The sequence below is a fragment of the Silurus meridionalis genome, chromosome 11 (assembly GCF_014805685.1).
Source record: "Silurus meridionalis isolate SWU-2019-XX chromosome 11, ASM1480568v1, whole genome shotgun sequence".
In the NCBI taxonomy this organism is placed as follows: Eukaryota; Metazoa; Chordata; class Actinopteri; order Siluriformes; family Siluridae; genus Silurus; species Silurus meridionalis.
The window spans coordinates 9,268,051-9,291,433 of NC_060894.1; the positions used below are offsets into that span (position 1 = coordinate 9,268,051).

The window sequence follows — 23,383 nt, forward strand, 5'->3', positions numbered from 1 at the left end:
AACACTGATATTAATGTATTTGGATTATAGATGTAAAGTTTACTCAGTGTCATTTAACAATAAACTCACTTTGGTATGATTATTAGTAGAATATTTCCACCCCCAGGGCTAAACAAACATGGCATTAGTAGGTAACCGCAGTATTATTCCCTTACAGGCTGCACATACCAGTCATTCAACAAGCTTATGCTATGGAAATTCTTTTATGACACATGAAGGATTGGTAAAAAACTTTTGCCTTTTTTTTTCAAAACCTCTTGAGTTCATTCAGGGTGTAGAAGAGAATAGCCTTTTTTCATGTAAATGAAAAAAGGCTATTAGGATATTTCAAAATCATTTCACAAGCGAATGATTACGTTTGATAACAGTGGCCATGTTCTTGTAATGAGGCATGTTTCTGATCAACACAGCTGTTTTTCTCAGCACTTCATGTATTGACTGGTTTTGTTGTAAATCGCACCATGATATATTGTGAGGTCGGCCTTCAGCTTGTCAAATATCGTTAAAAAACAAAAGAACAAAAATATTATAATATTTAATCTAACTAACTATATTACATTACTTCATTTGGGTAACATACACCAGGTTTATACGCTACTGCATATTATTTCTATACATGTATTTCTTATTAAACAACAGTTTTGTTCCACTAATTTGTTCTGAACTATTGCTACAGCAACGTGAATGACATCATCGATGAACAAGGCAAATGCTATTTTTCAGGAATAAAATGTTTGACTTGACTTTTGACCAGATGTGCCGACCACAGGTTCCAAAAACTAGGGTCCAATGGCCAACGTTGGTCTGTGGTGACATTTGATTTACCTACTAAATAGAGGAATAAAGGGGGAACATTTTTGGAAAAAATAAGGACCAGCTTCATGTCTCTGATGAGAGGTCACTGAATAACTGTTAGACATTAAACTACATTGTACGATATATTGATTGTTTCTTATTGTATTATAAGTTTACAGAACTAGAACTTTGAAAATAAAACTGCATTAGACGACAAAAAAGTAATATTTTCTATTCATTTGTAGTTATTATGAAACCGTAAATGAGAGGAACCATGGAAACTTTCATTTAAATAGCAATTTTGGACTAATGCAACATGTATTTTTAGCCCACTGACCCTCAATCAAGTAAGGCTTTGTTGGCATCCATTTGTGCTAACAAAGGAAAAATAAACAGAACATTTAACTATACTGTGTGTGAAATAATATAATGTTATTCTTTTTGCTTGTTTTTTGAACTGCAGTGTAAAAGCAATATCTTATTTGCAATAATGTGGTTATACCGAATATCACACAGAGGCAGAGCTGTGACTTGCTGATTTTCGGTATAATCGCAGTGATGGTTACTATTACAAGTAAATTACTCAGTTATGGCTTTACAAAACAGTGTGTTTATGTGCACAGTATCTGAGATGGACTGATGTCAAATCTAGGGTTAATTCTCTAGACCACTGCTCCTGCAGTAGGCTCCAGAACAACTACAACCCTAACCAGGATTAGACGATTGAATGAATATATTAAATAAAATAAATCTAGTATTCTAATTAAACTTGGCCTAAAATTTTTTAAAAAGTACCAGATATTTGGATTCTCAGATACTTCTGAGAGAAGCTGACTTACTGAGGCATTAGGACATGTTTAGTGACTCCCCCTAGTGGCAGCAAGTTGTACACAACAGTGAATACCTTCTCTGATATTGTTATGCTGTTCACGTAAATTCAATTCTGGAAAGAATCATTTCAAATATTTCATCCACCCAAAATATTGAGTATTTACCATTTGAAATATTAAAATGATTAAGATTGCATGCAACAACATATGCATGACCATTTTCTTTTTATGTGCAATGTAATGAACTGCTCACAATTAATTAAAATAGTTTTTATGTCTTTCCGGATTTGGTTTTCCCATTCCAGATATTAAGCTTTCCAGACATTGTTTTCCTTTTTCCAGATGTGTGGATGCAGTGCAGTCTACTATAAACTGTAAAATCTGCAGTTTTAATTTTCCAACCAGATTCCTCCTTTTTTGGTCCACCAATGTGTATCTGTAGCAACAATGAACACCAAAGAACATGAAAATATTGACTATTCTATCGGCAATATATTTAGTTTATTGAGTCTCCAGCTCAGATACAGTTAACCGTGTACAGTGTATTTCGTAACAGCAGAGAAAGACAATCCAAAGAGTAAGAGCAGCAACAATTTCCTACAGAATTTAGTCAACGGAGGACACAAATACAAATTGCTTTGCGTGATAATATCCACACGTACAATAACGAGTTCAAGAATATTTAATACTGTATAAAATGTCACAATGTTCTGTGCAACACCTTCAAGACTGTGCAGTGTTCACTGTGTATTAATGATTCCTTTCCTTCACATGATTGTCGGAATAGAATGAGGGGTTTTAAAACACTTGTTTGCTTGCAATGATCATTTTCGTTCAGTTAATAAGTACAAAAATGCCTTTGTTTTAAATTAACAATAACTTCTGAGACAAGCTCATGGCACGGATACAGCCATCTCTATTTCGTTTAGTTAGGAACTCCATGCCTGTCTGACATTATCGTCTATTAGTGTTAAATACTTCCAGGTCTCGGTATATTGTCCATGACCTCTCCTAACCTCTTGTGGTGAAAAATTTGAGAATGTAGTCACGTTTCGTTTTTGGTCCGAGTGCTGTGTGAGGATTTTGCCGCCCTGATGCTGCTTTTTGTCTCCTGCCCAGAGCTCTCCGACAGGTTGTCTTTGGACCCATTCTTCTTCTGCACAAAGGAAAACACAGGCATTTCTGAACAAGACTGTAAAAACACCTCGCAGCAAACCTGTCATTTCTCAGCATATTCATGCAAACCAAAACTCTCTAGGCCTCCTGAGAAGTAAGCGGAGCAAACCAGCAGCTGATTATGCCTGGGTGCTGATATCCAAACCGCATGTTCTGTGTTTCATAATGTTTCACTGACCCTGATAATCTTCTATAATTTTAGACACTGACCAGGCATAACTTAATAGCCACGGATCAGGCATAACATTACAGTGCACCCGGAAAGTATTCACAGCGTTTCTTTTTTCCACATTTTGTTATGTTACAGCCTTTTTACAAAATCTTTGCAAATTTATTACAAATAAAAAAACAAACAAAAGAAAAAACTCACATATACATACTGTAAGTATTTACAGTTTTTTCATGACACTCAAAATTGAGCTCAGGCACATCCTGTTTCCGCTGATCATCCTTGAGATGTTTCTACAATTTGATTAGAGTCCACCTGTGGTAAATTCAGCTGATTGGACATATTTTGAAAAAGCCCACACCAGTCTATATAAGGTGCCACAGTTTACAGTGCATGTCAGAGCCCAAACCAAGCCATGAAGTTCAAGGAATTGTCTGTAGACCTCTGAGACTGGATTGTGTCGAGGCACAGATCTGGGAAAGGGTACAGAAAATCTGCAGCATTGAAGGTCCCAGCGAACACAGTGGCCTCCATCATCCTTAAATGGAAGAAGTTTGGAACCACCAGTTCTCTCCCTAAAGCAAAGCCACCTGGCCAAACTGAGCAATCAGGGAGAAGTAAGTAAGTCAGGGAGGTAACCAAGAACCCGATGGTCACTCTGAAAGAGCTCCATCGTTTTACTTTGGACAGAGGAGAACCTTCCAGAAGAACAACCATCTCAGTAGCACTCCACCAATCAGGCCTGTATGGTAGACTGGCCAGACTATGAGAAACAAAGAGTTCAATCTTTGTTTTTCATTGTCTGAGAGTCCTTCAGGTGCCTTTAAGAAAACTCCAGATGGGCTGTCATGTGCCTTTTACTGAGGAGTGGCTTCAGTCTAGCCAGTCTACCATACAGGCCTGATTGGTGGAATGCTGCAGAGATGGTTGTTCTTCTGGATGGTTCTGACTAGTCTCCCAGTTCCGATCGAGGGAAAGATGAATGCAGCAATGTACAGAGACATCCTTGATGAAAACCTTCTCCAGAGCGCTCTGGACCTCAGACTGGGGCCACGGTTCATCTTCCAACAGGACAATGACCCTAAACACACAGCCAAGATAACAAAGGAGTGGCTACATGACACTCTGTGAATGTCCTCGAGTGGCCCAGCCAGAGCTCAGACTTAAACTGGATTAAACATCTCTGGAGAAATCTGAAAATGGCTGTGCACTGATGCTCCCCATCCAACCTGATGGAGCTTGAGAGGTTCTGCAAAGAAGAAAGGGAGAAACTGCCCAAAAATAGGTGCCAAGCTTGTAGCATCATAATCAAAAAGACATAATGCTGTAATTGGTGTCAAAGGTGCTTCAACAAAGTATTGAGCAAAGCCTGTGAATATTTATGTACATGTGATTTCTTTCTTTTTTGTTTGTAATACATTTGCAAAGATTTCAAACACTTCTTTTACCTTGTCATTGTGTGGTATTGTTTGTAGAATTTTGAGGGGAAAAAAAATCATTTTGGAATAAGGCTGTAACATAAAAAAATGTGGAAACAGTGAAGCGCTGTGACACTTGCCTAATTTTGTGTCGGTTCCCCTTTTGCTGCCAAAACAGTTCATGACCCTGTTGCTGGTTCACCGCTGTTCCTTTCTTGAAACAGTTTTGATAGATACTGACCAATGCAGACCAAAAACATCCCACAAGAGCTGCAGTTTTGGAGATGCTCTGACCCAGTCGTATAGCCAACACAATTTGGCCCTTGTCAAACTCCCTCAATTCCTTAAGGTTGTCAATTTTTCCTGCTTCTTACATTAACTTTGAGGAAAAAATGTTCACTTGCTGCCTAATATATCCACCCACTAACAAGTGCCATGATGAAGAGATAATCAGTGTTATTCAATCACCGGTCATAATGTTATAATGTCACAATGTTATAACTGGTCAGTGTATATACTAAATACTGTACATATGTTAATTTCAATTATGTTTTAAATATCATTATTTTGCACCCATTTCTCACAATCTGCACATTCAAACCCACTGATTTAGATTTCACACAACAGCTACCAATTGGTGAAGCCCAGAGTTCTTTCAAGACATATGAACCCAACTGAACGCTACTTTTGGATCTGTTGCTCTACTGTGCCACTGTGCAGCTTAACCCACACAGAGGTAGGGGTTATCTGCCTTCTTCCACATGAGTGAACATACAGATTGGCCAGTGTCACTCTGATTGAAAGGGAAGTGACTTCATCCTTTCTAACTTCATATTCACAGACTCCTAACTTGCAAATGAATGTTTTCCTTGTAGGACAGTGTTTCAGAGAACAGAAACTAACCTGTGAGTTGGCAGTGCTGGACCCTGTCATGTCTACAGTGCGAGTAACAGGAAGTGGAGGCACCAGATCAGTCCGAGAGCTAAAAAGAAACAGTGTCAGTGGTCAAAAAAACATGCACCTGGGCCCGGCAATAACTTGGATGAGTTTGACACTCAAGTTGTTTCTTGTCACCTGGGAATGACCTACAGATGGGAAATGTGATATTTGAATTGAACAAAACTATTCCTGTACTCACTTGACCTCTGAGAGGACAGACCTCTCTCCATCAGAGCAGTGTGAGCGTCGGTACTGGCGGTAGCTCCGGGGAGACTGAGAGTGCCTGATACGGATCGGGTCACCTTGAGTTCTGAAATCAGATATAACAGTCATTTTGAAAGTCAGTAATTAATTGTTTTATGATGTAACAGGCCACATTTAAAGCACATATAGATATGAATTTCAGTTCTTTTTAGTGTGTCAGATCACTAGGTGCAGATATCCAATGAGATTCAAATAATTTTTTCCTGACAAAGTTTGCAATATTTTGACCAGAAATCATACTTCTTTGGATATCTAAGGTTTCATGAACGCTTACTGTAACTTCTCATTAATTAGTAAATGCAAAGTAATAAGAAATAATGAGGTTCCTTGAGAACATTCTTTTCCCTGCATCAGAACCGTAGTTTTCCTTTAGGGAAACATTTTTACTGATATAAAACAACAGAATCCAATCACATAGATGCTTGTTCATAGTGTTACATAGGACTGGGACTTCAAGGACAAGAGGACTCGTTTGTCACTATGGTATTTTCAGATACAGTTGATGTGGAACTTATTCCATTCCATTTCTAAATTTAAAGGCTGACATCTCCGTTTTCAGACATTTTTAGAATTGTTCAGCATTAAAGCATTAACAGAGATACTGTTAGCATATTTTCAGTAACACACTATATTGATAAGCGAACACAAAATACATTGGTTTACTCACTCTACTTTCTTATATGGAATCTCTTTTAGCTGTTCCTCTGTCAGACCGGATGGATCCACCAACTCCTTCCTGCACACACACACACACACACACACACACACACACACACACACACACACACACACACACACACACACAAAATCATTACAACCCTGTCAGAGTGAATCATCAAAACCACAGCATCAGCCTGCCAAGAGCAAGTAAAGACAGTTTACACTGGCTTTTACAGAATGACTCATTACTACTTACTGTATATGCTTCCACAGCTGCTCTTTAGCTTGAACATCTGGACTTCTCCTACAAAAAACAACAACCAAGCTTCCAAGTCAAAACTGTAAATAAATCTGTACAATGCATGAATGAGCAGCAGTTTTATTTTAACACAATATTTATTTTCTGACATAAGATTTTCTTGTAAGTGCAATATTCTTCTTTAAAACCCTGGTTTTAAGATGATCAGCAGCCACCCCCTCGTTGCATCTTCCCCTGAAGAGAATAACAGCAGGATTTTACATGATCTTTTAAGCTTCTTTATATTCCTAAGTTTGGACTGCACCCTATTTTAACTGCGACCACAGTTTTTATGTGCTTTTTTTGTGTATTTAATCATTTCGCTATTTGCTTGAAGAAAAAGAAAAAGCAACCTAAAAAAGAATTTAGAGAAGGATTTAAAAGGAAATCTTATGAGAAGGAGTTCCTCCAGTTGTTTATGTGGCACTGTATCAACAAAGTTGAGACTATATGGTAACCACATTCAAGTGCTCACAGAAACATCTGTTTTGCTTGACAGGGGAATGAGAGGTGCGATGGGAAATACTAACGATCTAGAGCGATGGCGCGAGCGACGATGGTTGGGGTCATTCGGGTTTTTCTCCTTTTGTCGGCGCAGCACAGCCTCCCACTGTGGTGCAGAATCTACCATCTCATTCTCCTGCCGGGATCTACAGCAAGCATGCAGAAGTTAGTGCCGAACATCTGCTCTCTTACATGTTAAATTAGATAGCGTGTGGACAGAAATATGATATAATTGTTAATTATATCATATATATTCTTTTAGTGCATGGGGATATAATTATATCATAATTATATTTTTGTGCATGGGGAAAAGAAAAGTTTCTGTACCGGTTCTTTTTACGATGCTCTCTGTTGGAATTCTCGGTCTCGCTGCCGCTGCTTGTGTTGCCACGGGAACGTGACCTAAGGGGACAAACAAGAGGGGTTAAAAGTTGACAAGAAGGCAAATCATATCTCTCAAGAGCTTTTAGTTGTGGTGAAGGAATAATGTAAATATTTCTATAAGGCATGTTAATCTGTATTATTCAGTCATATATTATCATTATAATCAGGTCTATACATGTATTTGTTATATATGGATTTTAAAATCAGTTTATAGCCTAACATTAAAAACACATATTTCTTTTTGCTAAAATAAAAATAACGTACCAAAAACACTAAAAATAAAACAAACTGCCCACCTCCGCCGATGCTGTTTGCTGGATGGATCCTCACTGCTCTGGAGTTTCCTGTAAAAGCACACAATCTTAGCATTTGGCCTTCCCTATACATGTTTTTACGAAACACGAGAAAATATCTCTTTGCCTTATTAAACTTTATCACGCATTACTTATTTATTCTGATGCTTTCATATAATGGTTCCTTTTCTCCTTTTTTTTTCTAACCTAAGCAGGATCTAGACAGCTCTCTCTAAAATGTTCATGATCTAAATCATTATGCCATTTAAAAACCTAGGAATTATGTTTTGTAAATATTAAGGAGTAAAATATATTTCTATTATTTTCAAACAGTATCACTTCAAGGCAGAATAGAGCATGTAAGTGCATCTTTCCCCCCTCAGCATAATATTTGTCAAATATTTAGTTACAGACTATAGTGTAATTAAACTGCACTGTATATACTGATTTCTCACTAGAGGGAGTCCAAGTACCACATTGAGTACATTTCTACACCGGCAAAGAAAGAAAAGAAAGACAGACAAATGTCTCAAGTGAAGCACATTGAAATACCTTACTTCACACATTCTAGTTTTGTTAGGAAGCTAGTTTAATGGAATAGGGTTAGCTATAATGTGGCACAGAGAGGGTTAAAACATCTACTCAAGCTGTGGGATTGAAACTCATGACCTTCTGACCTGCGATAACTTCTACCAGTGAGCTCCCCTTGCCATGAGAATTTCTCAGGAAAGTGTGTGAACATGTTTTGCCTTCAAGAGACATAAAGCAATCAAGATTTGCAGTTTGTTGTGAATTTGTAAAGAGCAGAGTAGGAATCATTCCTTTGAGGTACAGCTGTGTTTAGACTATAAAATTTAAGCCTGATTCGGCTGTCCCAGACAAAAATCGAAGAGAAATTCTTTTGTCATTAGTGCAGATCAGAGGTCTTTAAACACATAGTGGGGTATGTGTTTGCCATAAGCTGAGCTATTGCCAGTGTGAGAAGAAACATTTTTTTTATCTAAAACCCTAGCTACAAATCAAAAAGGCCACCAGGCATAGGATGGTGCAAAACTAACAGGACTGCTAGGAATACAGTAGATGTGATGGCAAACACCACACTTACACCTGAGCAATGTTTCATTTTTTTTTTATGAATGACAGCACACATTTTAGCGGTTTTAAAGTTAGATTTACTATTGTGGAACGTCTAAAAGACAAGTTAGTTCCTGTAATCACTTTTTTATAGCTGTGATAAACAGTCATTCCTTCACTGACTTCTCCTTTTCTCCCTTTCTAACCCTCTCTCCCCCTTAAAAAAAAATTATCTTGTCATTTAACAGAGAACGTAAATTGTCTTTAAAACTATGAAAACAAGGGAAAAATTGTACACGACTTAAACTCAAAAGAGTAGTAGCTCAGTGGTTTAGGTGCTGGGTTACTGATCGGAAGGTTGGGAGTTCAAACCCAGTATTGCCAAGATGCCACTCTTGGGCCCTTTCGCAAGGCCCTTAACCCTCTGTGCTCCAGAGGCGGTGTATCATGGCCTACCCACTGCGCTGACATTAGCTTTCTAATATATATAATATGCGAAGAAAGAATTTCATTAACAAATATATGGGTGTACTGATGCTAGAAAACTACCTGCTAGAAAAACTACTGGCTTGTAAGACATCACAGTACAGGATTTTAAAACAAGCAGCTCCTTAAAAATGTAAACGCTTCCTGAATACTCTGGCAAAAAGTATTTTTTTTGCTTCTATTAGTCTTTAAAAAGATAAGTTACGATACTATTTATAAAAATTATAATATAACAGCAGTTTCCTGTAGAAAGTATACACGTGAATATGTTATAAACACGAGTGTGCTGTACCTGGGCCTGGAGGAGTTCATAACCTCGTTCTCGTTGCCTCCTGAGGGCGAACGTCTACGCGCGTTGGGGAATTTGGGAGATTTGTTTCGCTCGCTGGCCGAGTTGTACAGTCCGCTGAGGAAAAACAAAGAATGGCAGACATTCATACTGAAACTGTGGCATGGAATAAAAGGGAAAATTGTAAATCCAAAGCTGTTGGCATTTTCTTCAGGAAGCTTAACTCATGTTCTCAAGTAAAGTGAGACACATTTGTCAACTAATACCTTCACAGTGATTCGAGATTTGTTTTCAAAGGTTTTAGAAGGAAAATTGACTTAATACAGTACTTGATCTTTATCTTGCTATAAACGAGACTTGTGTGTGTGCATGTTTGCATGCATTCAGGCCGGATTAGCTGAACCTTTAGCCACACTTTAACACGACCTCTGTTATAGCTGTACCTCTGCGGTGCATTCTCGTCCCAGGGGGCCGTGTGCTTGCTTGGCTGATCCTCTGAAATACTCTCCGTCTTGGACACTTTGGGGCTGGAACATAATGAAACAAGTATTAAATCTTATTCTGTTACACTGAATCGATAAAAGGGCTGCTTCACTGCACAGTCTTTATCATACAAGTGTGCATGAGGTCAGTACCTCTTGGCTGGTGGGAGTGTGCTGGCTTTAGCCTGGACTTCACCCAGGGAATTTCCTGCCTTTGTGACTGATCGGCTCCCATTGTTCAAGCCTGGAAGATACAGTAAAAAAAGTGTGTGGACTATTTTACTTTTGAATTAATGTTATAGCTCCACAGTGCAATATATCACTGTCAGGTTTAAGCATAAGTTAGCATGTCTGTGTGGATCCATCACCAAATAATCTCACCAAGTGAAGAATAGGATCTAATTATCTCAGGCTGTAACTACTGACTAACTTTGTGTAATGTATAATTGATACGATGTGGAATTGCAGTAAGAGTTGCAAGAGAGTTTTCTTTGCATGTTTTTATATCGTTTAGTCAGAATCAAAGCAAAGGTTTTTACTTACAGTAAGATATATATAGTATATATATATATCTTACTGTAAGTAAAAACATTTGCTTTGATTCTGACTAAACGATATAAAATATTATTTATATATATATATATATATATATATATATATATATATATATATATATATATATATATATATATATATATTTTTTTTTTATATGTTTAGTGTAGCACCAGGGTTCTGGAGGAACATCGTCTTGTTTTTACTGTGTACTGTGTACCACTGTGTATAGTAAAAATGACAATAAAAGCCTTTTGACTCTTGACTTGAAGGGTGTTAGTAAAACTAGGTACTGATGTAGGTGAGGTGAGGAGGCCTGGGGTGCAGTCAGCATTCCAATTCATCCCAAAGGTGTTCAACAGGGTTGAGATGAGAACTCTATAGCAGGCACCTAAAGGTCTTTGACTCCAAACCATGTAAATTATATCTTCATGGATTTTACTCATTTCAAAATGTGTCCAAAAGCCAGTCGAGGTTGATTACTTTTCTAACGTCTGCTGTGCATTTTGCAGTCTTCTTTGGAGTAGAATTTGAAACCTTTCTTTTGGACTGCAGTCACCTGAAGCTAATCAACAGTTCTTCTTTGCCTGTGAAAACCTTCGTCTTACATGCCGGTGGAAAAAAAAAGGATTTAAAAAGCCTTTGATACTCAAAATTTGCCATGAAATAGAAGTTGATTATGTTTTGTTGGTGGAGATGGTTATAGCAGTGTAGAACTAAATAGTGCCCATTGATCCTGTAATCATTCAATCATTTACAATGTGCTACGACATGCAGGCAATATTTTTTGCAAATACAGGCAATATTTTTGTGAAAGAGAGAGCGAGAGAGAGAGAGAGAGAGAGAGAGAGAGAGAGAGAGAGAGAAAGAGAGCGAGAGAGAGAGAGAGTGCATATTTGTGTGATAGGGCACCAAGCGCATTTTGACAGATGACTAAATGAAAGCTGTAAGGGATTGAACTTGCTTGCGTCCCCACACCTGCGATGAAGTGAACCTGATCTCACAATTGTTATAATAAACACGGCTAGCGGTAGTGAAGCGACTCGCACATCCAGAATAACAGGATTAGTGCAGGCCTGTGCAGCACACAACAAATGATGAATGCTAATTCTTATGGGCTTAGGGTTAATAATTACATGTACACAACTATGCTGAGGTTACCATTAGCCCATGGCTATGGTATGATTATGCACATGGCTATACTGACAGCAGGGAAATGTGTTAGTGTATACTTATGTACTGTAAGCATTAACAATGAGAGGGAATTGCGTTGTGTCCCTACACCATCATAAAGTTTATATAATTTGTTTACTAACAACGACAATTGTTTTATTCCTCTTATACTACAGCAATTCGCCAATGATTCAAATTGTAAATTTTTTTTTTTTTTGCAAACAATATGTAGTTTTCCGCACTTTCAAGAATTATAGTCATGTCTGAATATCGCTCATGTTAGAGCGGCTAGCAAATCATGTTATCAAGAAACTGCAAACTACAAAATTTCTCTGACCTAATGACATTTACTATGGGTGGAAAAATTGCTGACTGCTGGTAAAAGTTCTGACACTCGAGACTCCTTCCATAAACAATCTCCTTACCGAAAGATTCATCAGAATTTCTTTGTTAAATAATAAAACATTTAGAAACTATGTTAGGTTACATCTACATGGAGTGCTATACAAGTCCCTGTGAATGAACTGTTACTTTAGCATGTTGATGATGTTAGATGGATGGATGGATGGATGGATGGATGGATGGATGGATGGATGGATGCTCACTGGTGGGCTGTGTGCTCCTCTTTGGGTAGGTCTTGCTGCGTGTGCGCACCACCTCCAGATTTTGCCTGGGCAAGACAACACACTGATCTTTTCCCATCTGCATGGCGGTGTTCCCACTATAAGAAATTACACTTAATGTTACATTTGTTTTTCAAGACGTTCTTTACATATCCATTCATATACTGTATTAAAAAAAAAACATTTTAAACCCAATAACATTTAAAATGATACATTTTGTGCATTTTGATGCTTATTTTTGTTAGATTTAGGCTAATTCTAATGCTAGTACATGCTTAAGTTGGTGTAATGCTAGTTAGTAGTCTGCTTACTGTAATGCTATTTCCTATGTGATAGTCTGTTTACTAGAATGTAAGTTCATGTTTACTGAAATTAGTACGTTTAAGCTTGTTTAATTCTAAGTAGTAGTCTGTTTCATGTTGGCTCATGTGTTAGTCTGTTTACTGTAATTCTATTTCATGTTTTAGCATGTTTCCTGCTAGGTCATGTGTTTGTTTATTAAGAGGCTAGTACATGTTTCAGCCTGTTTACTGTAATTATTGTACAGGTTTTAACGTTTGCTGGGGATATCAGTGAAATAAATAACACACGTGTACAAAGTTCACAGATGCCCACTCTGGTTTACACAAAGCAATGATACCGATACTGATTTGTTATCTAATATCCCAAAGGCGAAAAAATTTATATAATGAATTAGTTGACATGAATGGGTTTAATCCAAAAACAATTAGGTCTATTAATATTGTCAACTTAAATTATCATTTTAATCATAAAAATGTGTTCTGTAAGTGGAATAGTTCACATTACATTACACTGGAACATTTACATTATATTAACAGTACAAACCCCACAAAAAGTTGGAATGCTGTGTTAATTGTAAATAAAAATGCAATGATTTGCAAATCTTATAAACTTCTATTTTGTTCATAATTGAACATTAAAAACATAGCAAATGTGTAATTTGAGAAAATGTACTATTTTAAGGAAAGATATAAGGTTATTTTGAATTTGCAACACATCCACAACACATCTGAAAGCAACAAAAGGCTGAAAAAGTGTTACTAAAAAAAAAAACCAGCTGGCGGAACATTTAGCAACTAATTAGGTTGATTGGCAGCAGGTCAGTAACATGATTGGGTATAAAAAGAGTATCTTACAGTGGAAAGATTTTTACCAAACTGTAAAAAAACGGCAGAATAATGTTCCTAAACATAAAATTGCAAATACTTAATATATGTCATCATCTACAGTACATGATATAATGAAGCGATTTGGAGAATCTCTGTGCACAAGGGACAAGAGCGAAATCAGTATTGGATACTTGTGATCGTCGGGCCCTCAGGCAGCACTGCTTTAAAAACTAACATGATACTGTAATGAAAATCACTGCAGGGGCTCAGAAACCCCTCCAGAAATCATTGCCTGTGAACACATTTCACCTTGCCATCCAGGTTAAAGCAAATGCAGGTTAAAGCGCTAGCATGCAAAGAGGATGCCATGTGTAAACATGATCCAGAAACTATGCAGTCTTCTCTGGGCAAAAGCTCATTTAAAATGGACTTAGGCAAAGTGGAAAACTGTTTTGTGGTCAGACGAATCAAAATGAGAAATTCTCTTCGGAAACCATGCATGCTGCATCCTCTGGACTAAGGACTGTTCGACTTGTTTTCAATGGTCTGTTCAAAAGCCTGAATATACAGTATATACAGGATCTATTGCAACATATGCTTATATCCAGATGATGTACTTTTTAGAAAAGACAATGCTAAACCGCATGGCTTTGTAGTAGAATAGTCCAGATGCTGAACTGGCTTGCCAGCAGTCCAGACCTTTCACCAATTGAAAACAATATGCACATCATGAAATTAAAAATATGACAAAGAAGACTTAGAATCCTGTATTAGACATAACTGGGACAGCATTCCTTTCTCAAAACTCCAGCAACTGGTCTCTTCAGTCTCAGATGTATACAGACTTTTGTTAAAAGAAGCTTTTCTAACATTTTTTTTTTTTGAAGTACTGGGGCCATCAAATTCAAAATGACCTTTTTTTTTTTTTTTCCCTAAAGTGGTATACTTTCTTAGTTAAAACATTTGATGTTTTCTTATTTCTATTTTGAATAAAATACAAGTTTATGAGATCTGCAATCATTCTGTATGTATTTCCATGTATTACAGTGTCCCAACTTTCTTGCAATTGGAGTTGTAAGTAACGCAATACTGGCAGATTTTTCTTTCCATGAACAAGTCTTCCGTAAATGCTTAAAGTTTAAGATATAACTGCCTGTAACCTGTATGCTTCTCAGTGCTATACATGTTATGCATAAAACCTCATTACACAACATATTTATAAACCTTCTCCTTTCCCCCTCTTCCTCATTGTTCACTGTTCACTCACACAACTTACTAACCGGTAACGATGTTTGGAGCCCAGAGAGCTGAATTTGGACAGCTTGCTCGACAGTGTGTTGACTTCATTTTCTGCCATTCTACAAAATACATTTGATATTTCAGTTAAACAAGAGCAGAGAACATTTTTTCTGTTTAGATAACATTTTCTTACAAACTTTTAGAATATGCAATCAAAGAATCTATAGCACGAGAAATAATTTTAAATGTACACTATATGAACAAATGTTAGTGGAAACCTGACCATACGATTTGAATGTGCTTTTTGAACATCCCATTTCATATTTAGTCCCCATTTACTGTTAAAATAAACTCCACTCTTCTGGAAAGAAGTTTTACTAGATTTTTTAGTGTGATTAAAGAGATTTGTGCTTATTCAACCACAAGGGTGTTAGTAAATTCAGGTACTGGTGTAGGGTGAGGAGGCCTAGGGTAGAGTCAGGTGTCTCAACATTTTTGTTCATATAGTGTAACAGCATTATTCCTTTAACTAATTTAACACAACTATAAATATGTAATAAAAACTATTGCTTTAAACACCAGGTGATTTAACCTATAATGCACTGTCGTAATGCTTTTCTTTGAAAGTTTCTAAAAAGAAGTGATTATATGCACATTTGTGAATTCTTTACAGTCTCTCTGTACATTTCTAAGACAGACTGTGGCGGTTTAATGAGGTGAATTAAAGGTGGAAAACACTAAAGACAGCTTTTGGCTTGGTTTAACATTAACAGCTTTGAAGTGCACCTCTGAGTTAAAAAAATACAAATAAACGCCACGGCTTAAAGGCTTCAGAAAAGTCCACATAATGAGAACAGCTTAAACTCTAATCTATAAACCTATTTTGTATTTATTAATAATAATAGCACTTTTGTATGTTTTATAACATTACATTGCCTGTTTAATGGAAATGTTAAAAAAAATAAAAATAAATCAATTGAATTGAAAATGTAAAAAAAAAAAAAACACTTAAGGTAATACAGCTCTGTTGATTGGTGGCTAGTTGCCTTCATTATTTTTTTTTTCTATAATTGTTATTATTAATAATAAATATAAAGGAATTATCATTTACACATACATATTGTCATTAGCACGTACTGGAAATAAATCTTAGCTATGGTACCACAATGGCGGTATTATTCTTTAATCAACACATTTCACCCAATTAGCATTCTGGTACTGAGCCTTTATTCATTCTTAGCGATATTTCCATACATAGTGGGACTGATTGTTTGAATAGTAATTCAAATGAAATGATCTTTATGTTAATGAGGTTGTAGTGATAAACAGGTAGCTTATTATTTTGTAATTAAATTAGCATATCGGGTGACAATATTCAATCAGATTGTGATCTGTTGGATGAATGTATAATTATGTTAACGAGACTGCACTAATTAATGGGCGTTAAACTATTTGTTCATTATATTTGCATATATAGGGTATATAACTATTGCTTTATGCCTGATGATATTTTTTTATGTTTTAGAGTTTTTGGACATGAAAAGAAAACCTTTAATATGGTCTGATTGATACTTTAATCCGTGTATGTTGACTTAAAAAAGTGTGAAAATTTGTAGCATATGTAGCGTAAACCCCATATGTTTTTTTACACTGATACTCTTTCACACGCGGATTAGCAGCAACAACACGATGAGCAATGACTGATTGCGCAAACAGCAGCAACCACTTCAGGTAGAGGGATTGTAGGGAGTATTCCCTAACAGCCAGCTTTCACTCAAAGAAATGGTCTTAAGGAAAAGAATCGGGATCTAGAGTAGACGCCTCAAAGACAAGAACTTATTAAAAAAACCTGGGAGCTAGCAAACACTTTTCAAAGACAGAGGATGAGTAGAAGAGAGATGTAGAGTTGACTGAGAAAGTAGATTTAATATATTTGGAGATTATTGCAGCTCGTGTTGGGCTTTTTAAGTTCTCTGGCTTGACACAAGCGTGATGAAAGGCAAATAGAGAAAAGTGAAACTGGTGGAACTACTCGATGTTAGATGCACGATGGGAAAGGACCACTCTTAATGCTTAATGCTGCATAATTGGTCCAGACATGACAATTAAATATAGATGTGAAATAAATGTGCTTTAAAATGGTTACTTGAGCTAGTTTTTGATAAAAGATTACTACAATTAACAAATAACATTTAGTCTCCAACCTTAATAGACATAGCATTCCGACTACAAATGCTTAGTTATTTGGATAAATAATGGGTAAAAGATGAATGAACAAACCAACAAGAGCACACTAATTCTGTGACCTAAGCCATAGGTGCAGATATGTGCACTATGGGAATACTGTGTCTTTCATCCATGTAATACATGACATCAGAAAAAAAAAAAAAGTGTCAGTACGTCTTGCATTTTCTTCAGAGGGGAGAAAGCTACGATCCTTGCTCAAGGGCAATACTGAGTCTTTAACTCATGACCCTCTGATCAGTGGCCCAAAGCTACAATCACTAAACCGCTGACATTTCCATTCTTCTATTTGTAGACAAAACCAATGACTAAACCGATGACTAATAAGAAATAAAACCATATTCATGATCACTATATACCATATACCTCTGATACCTCCCAAATCATTTTGGGTATTAATATATCATGCATGTAAATTCTTGTCAGTGAAATTGATGTGAAATGAATTATTTATGTTCTCCAAAAAAAGTATGTTTCCCCAGAGGTGGTTCCATTCATCTTGGCAATGCAACACCTGGAATCTAGAGGCTGCTCCAGGAATGACCCAGAACTAAAAATGAGCTGGTGAAACCCACATGGTGGCTGAGGTTTTCTTTTTATTGCTGCTATTTTAAAGCTTTTGTGGCTTAAACCACCAAAAGAAATGTCATGGCCCCTGATTTGTGCTTAAAGAGGTCAAAGTGCAAACTGCTTTCGTACCTGAAGAAGGTGTGGTGTTCCACACAACACTTCCAAAGGTTTTTACATGATGCCTTGCTGGGAGCTTCGAAGAAGAACGATGTCTCGTTGCACTGCAGTAAGGAAATGTCAATTAGAAAAGTTAATTCATTTATGAATTGAATGACTTATGAGCTGATATAAGGGCGATTTACACAATACGCAAATGAAAAGAGTCAAAAGAAAATCTGACAGTGGCTACAGAGACATGTCATGTCTTAAAATACCTGCATCCATTGTGAGGGCAAAAAAATGAAGAAGTTTGAAACAGTTTTGCACCATATTCAGGTAACCAAGTCTTCTAATCTAGAATAAAATGTCAACAAGTATATTTGGAGTATCTAAACACAGTTTTATTTATTTTGTTGGATTCTACTTGAACTTGGAACTGAAACTCCATGATCAGAGAAGACAAAAACTATAACAATTTGGCAACAACTACTTAAGGTTGGTTATGTATGAGAGGCCCTGAAATTAAATTTAAATTAAAACCTGTTCGCCTCTGCCACTACGTTATAATGATCATTCAAAATCGACACTAATATGTCACAAAGACAACTAATTCAAGCTCTGGACAAGGCCAAAACCCCCTGATCTGCTGGATCATCTAAACAGTAGCCTCTGTTGTCTAGTACCTCTGGGCCTCATGATTTTGAACAATGCAGGTGTGGCAACATTTGTGAGATCATTTCAGTAAAGATTGCATTTCTATCATATCTTTGCTATGAGATAAAACCATAAGGTCGTTTATATAAACTTTTTTCCTCACTCTCCTCTCCTTTGGCGGCAATAATCCTAGAGCTGATCGTGCATGGTTGTGGTTCTTTGCTCAATAAAAGTAATTGAAAAGACCTGGTGAATCCTTATTAGCATATTTTCACTAGATTGGATGTTCTCCGTAGGGAAGCACCTCTTTCATTCGAAGAGTAATTTTGTAAAATCTCATTTGAGGCCTGGGGGGTAGTTCTAGTCTCAGGTCAATAATCGGGTTTTTTTTCAGTCCTGCATTTGAACTCTGCCTTCGTATCTCCGCCTGAGAGACCATCACGTTCCAATTTTTTTCATTTTTCTTCCAGAGATAGAAATAAAACTCTTTGTATTTGCACAGAAGGAGCAAGTAAAATTAGCAAAATGCAAAGACTTATGAAAAACAGGGTTTTATGATATATGATATATGAGCAAACTGATCGATTCAAATATGTGAAGGTGTTACCATGGGAACCAGTATACTTTTATTAGAATGGCATCAAAACATACAGAAGTTATAAAAAAAAACTCCTGTTGGAATAAAGAATACTTGTCTATTAATGTTGATTTTTGTTCGTATATGTATATTTGAAGTCATTCTTTCAGCAATCCACTGGTTTCCATGGTAATGTACATAACAGTTTAACACAGAGGTATCATTAGCTGGTCCACTTTTTTGAAAATAATGAGACTTACATCTTTCCCTAGAACGCGCAGCTCAAACTGGGTTTCTTTGAAAAATAGTTTTGTAATTCTTGGCCTGAAACATCAAACACATAGAAATGCTTTCATTTAACAATCAAGCTTTGACTTCCTGAGTAGAATAAAAGAAAAATACATTTCCTCCACAGAGAGATGAAAATGAGTCCAGTTTGGTGCCAGTTTGAGAGTAAAGATGAGATCGGCTAGCTTATATCTCACAAAATGCTCAAGGACCAAAGAGACTTCCTAACTAACCCCCCAAAAAGATCCCTATCTACAACATGCAATGCAGTCTTTCATAGTGTTTTACAAATATATATTAACGAAACAAATTTTAAAATCTAAATTTATATTTTACTAGTAGCTTTACCTACCAGAAATACTTTCCAACTTGTGTTTTATTTTTGTAAACTACAACACCAACTGGTGTCAAGCCCAGGAAATATTCGGACTGTTTTTCTCCCTGAAATGAAACCAGTGAGGTTATTCCAAATGTACAACAATAAAACACAATAAACACATCAAATGTTGTAATATTAATATATCTCCTTACAAACACAGGATGAAGGTCCACCCCATACATCTCCAGTGTTTTGGCCATGCTTAAATAATTCAGCTCAGCTTCGGATGGCGTCTGACCCCTGCACAGAGAAACTCTCTTGTTACTAAGTAGAAACTTATTATGTTATTAATTTTAAACATGGATCACAGACATCAATACATCTCTACCAGCACGGTGTGCAAGCATGCCTGTTGTACAGGTTCACAGCAATATTTATAGTGATTCCTAATTTTCGTTATCTCAAGTGGTGCTGAATTCTGAAATCTACCTGGTCAAAAGATTTTCTGCAGAATCACACGTTTGACTCATTGAGTTTGATTTAATGCATAGAGAAAAATCTAACACATGGAATTATACTACACACGATACAGCACACAATACACCACCCTGTCATTCATTCTTTTGCTATAACTACATTCCCCATAGTATAATCTTCCTTTATGTTAAACAAAGTGGTTTCAAAATTTAATTCAGGAAAAAATGAAAATAAATCGAATGTTAAATAATAACATCACCACTGAGCAAAGGTGAGCAGAACATTATTTAATCTTATCCCAAGCTGTAAATTATTAACAACTTCATTTCCCAGTCTAAATATACTGTATCTCCAGAAATATTTAGCATTCCTTTAAAAAATATTTCCTAACCAGCAGTTTGCGGATGTGTGCCTCCTATTACTGATCAACAGACGGACAAAGATTGGCCATTGTTAAAATATCTTTCTCTAAATAATGCTGCCAGACACAAATGCATCAGACCAGGGGGTTCGTGGATGACTTGACTATTACGTTTACACAATCCCGCTGTGAGGATGTTGTTTTGTCTGGGCGGTGGAAAAAGTAGTGAGGTGCGAGGAAGTGAAGAATCCAGACTAAATGTTAATGCTTCTATATTTATCTATAAAAAAAACCTTCATGGGCCATTAACAATTTAAAAGTAAAAGTAAATTGCCTGTTTTCGAAGGGATTTAAGCTAAATTACAATGACAGCGCTGTAGCATAGTGAATACTGAAAGTGTGCTATCAAAGCCATGGGTTGCACATCTCTATCCAATCCCACTAATTCACAGCGAATCTGGAAAGTATTCACAGCGCTTCACTTTTTCCACATGGATTTCCAAAATGGATTCAATTCATTATTTTCCTCAAAATTTTACAGACAATACCACATAATGACAACATGAAAGACGTTTGTTTGAAATCTTTGCAAATTAATTAAAATAAAAAACAAAACAAAAATCACATGTACATAAATATTCACAGCCTTTGCTTAATATTTTGTTGAAGCACCTTTGGCACCAATTACAGCCCCAAATCGTTTTGATTATGATGCTACAAGCTTGGCACCTATTTTTGGGCAGATTCTGCCATTCTTCTTTGCAGAACCTCTCAAGCTTCATCTTGTTAATGGGGTGCGTCAGTTCACAGCCATTTTCAGATCTCTCCAGAGATGTTTAATCCATTTCATGCAGTTCTGAGCTCTGGCTGGGCCACTCGAAGACATTTACAGAGTCCTGTAGCCACACTTTTGTTATCTTGGCTGTGTGTTTAGGGACATTTTTCCTGTTGAAAGATGAACCGTGACCCCAATCAGAGTTTCAGAGCACCCTGGAGCAGGTTTTCATTAAGGATGTCTCTGTACATTGCTGCATTCATCTGTTCCTCGATCCCAACTAGTCTCCCAGTTCATGATGCCGAAAAACATTCCCCAGCATGAGGCTGCCACCGCCATGCTTCACTGTAGGAATGTTATTTGCCAGTTTCCCTCAAACATCGTTTAATCTTTGCTTCATCAGACCAGAGAATTTTGTTTCTCATTGTCTGAGAGTCCTTGAGGTGCCGTTTGGCAAACTCCAGATGGGCTGTCGTGCCCATGAGTGGCTTCCGTCTGGCCATTTTACGATACAGGCCTGATTGGTGGAGCGCTGCAGAGATGGTTGCTCTTCTGGAAGGTTCTCCTCTGTCCAAAGAGAAACGATGGTGCTCTTTCAGAGTGACCATCGGGGGTTTTGGTCACTTCCATGACTAAGACCCTTCTCTCTGATTGCTCATTTTGGCCGGGCGTCTCTGCTCTAGGAAGAGTCCTGGTGGTTCCAAACTTCTTCCATTTATGGATGATGGAGGCCACTGTGCTCACTGGGACCTTCAATGCTGTAGAATTTTTTCTGTTCCCTTCCCCAGATCTGTAGACCTCGACACTGGTCGATCAGTGGAAACAGGAAGCACCTTTGTCATGGCAAAGGCTGTAAATACTTACGTACACGTGTTTTTTTCTAATTTTTAATACATTTGCAAACTTTTTTACATTGTCATTATGTGGTATTGTTTGTAAAATTTTGAAGAAAATAATGAATTTAATCCATTTTAGAATAAGGCTGTAACAAAACAAAATGTGGAATGTGAATACTTTCCGGATACACTGTAGTGTCTGTAGACTGGAAAAACGCAAGTGTCATTCACAGAGCTCTGCACTCAACCCCACTGAACACCTTCGGAATAACCTGGAATGCTGACTGCACCCCACCTGACATCGCATGAGATCAGTGCCTTTTCTCACTAATGTTTTTGTGGCTGAATGAATATAAATCACCACATAAACACTCCAAAATCTAGTGGAAAGCCTTCCCCATAAAAGCTAATTATTACGTAAAGGGTGTGTTTACAATTGGTAAAACCATTGCAAACATACTCTCAATATGAAATTACCAGTTCATTCCCTGTTTTACGGAGTGCCGTCAAATCAAGGTGGCCGTGCAGTGAAATTAGATTGCAGCAGTATTAGCTTTAGATCAGTTAATCATAAAACACTGGACATACTTATTACAATTTTGAAGAAACTTATCAATGTTAGAAAAATCACTAACGTTAGAGGAGTCCAGGTTTGAAGTTAAGTTGGAAATTACATCATACCTTGCAAATTGTAATATCTGTATGATCTCAATTGTTTTTATTTTATTAGCAACATAACCAAGGAGCCATTTTACCTGGTCAGAATGTAAAAGCACATAGTAAGTAACGGCCAAGCTAACGCTATTGTGTAATCCATATGTATAGTTTCGCCCTCAATGCTTTTGCCTTATACTAGACCATATGCAGGAAAAATTACATCCTTTGCCTTAAAGTGCTTTGCGGTTGATTGCAGTGTGAATTTCCCCTCTGTGAGCAGGCTGCTGGAGGCTTTGTGGGGCTGGGTGGAGCAGCAGATGATTGCAGATCCCCTGTTGTAAGTGCCCTGTTATTTATTGCCGCTGCAGGGATTCCGCTTGTCCCTTTCATTAAGCTTTCATCTGACTGCGAAACAAGGCTTGAGACATATTCTCTGCTGGAAATGAATACGAAATGAAATGGCATAAATTGTGTCTCAATTACTACAGCTACAGTAAATGGGTGTCAAACTGGGGCAGATCCTGTTGCTTTTTACTCCTGTATTGTTTTTTTGCCTTTCATCGCACTATATCGTCTCCAATTCTTCCTCACTAAATTTACTCTCTCTTTTTTCCACTTTCCTATAAAAGGAACTCATGTAGTGTCAGCTCATCTATCACCGAGATGCTGAACGAAGAGAAATCAATCCCTTCTGACCGATTTCCCATCGTGTGCGGCAGATTAACTCCTCACGGCATGCCCAAGAAAT

The 23,383-nt window shown here is 37.1% G+C and overlaps 1 protein-coding gene across 1 annotated transcript in view; it reads right to left on the bottom strand.

Moving 5' to 3' along the window:
• Nucleotides 1-2,107: 2,107 nt before the first annotated feature.
• epb41l4a (erythrocyte membrane protein band 4.1 like 4A) overlaps nt 2,108-23,383 on the bottom strand; it is a 44,690-nt gene continuing 23,414 nt past the window's right edge. The window contains exons 7-23 of the mRNA XM_046861402.1: nt 19,742-19,829; nt 19,563-19,651; nt 19,183-19,246; nt 17,722-17,813; nt 14,820-14,897; nt 12,392-12,507; nt 10,215-10,305; nt 10,023-10,106; nt 9,583-9,696; nt 7,734-7,781; nt 7,381-7,455; nt 7,080-7,199; nt 6,508-6,555; nt 6,259-6,327; nt 5,527-5,637; nt 5,292-5,370; nt 2,108-2,781 (exon numbers count right to left, since the gene is read on the bottom strand). Coding sequence (XP_046717358.1) covers nt 2,671-2,781; nt 5,292-5,370; nt 5,527-5,637; nt 6,259-6,327; nt 6,508-6,555; nt 7,080-7,199; nt 7,381-7,455; nt 7,734-7,781; nt 9,583-9,696; nt 10,023-10,106; nt 10,215-10,305; nt 12,392-12,507; nt 14,820-14,897; nt 17,722-17,813; nt 19,183-19,246; nt 19,563-19,651; nt 19,742-19,829 — 1,477 coding nt within the window. The 3' untranslated portion in view covers nt 2,108-2,670. The remainder of the gene's footprint in view (nt 2,782-5,291; nt 5,371-5,526; nt 5,638-6,258; nt 6,328-6,507; nt 6,556-7,079; nt 7,200-7,380; nt 7,456-7,733; nt 7,782-9,582; nt 9,697-10,022; nt 10,107-10,214; nt 10,306-12,391; nt 12,508-14,819; nt 14,898-17,721; nt 17,814-19,182; nt 19,247-19,562; nt 19,652-19,741; nt 19,830-23,383) is intronic.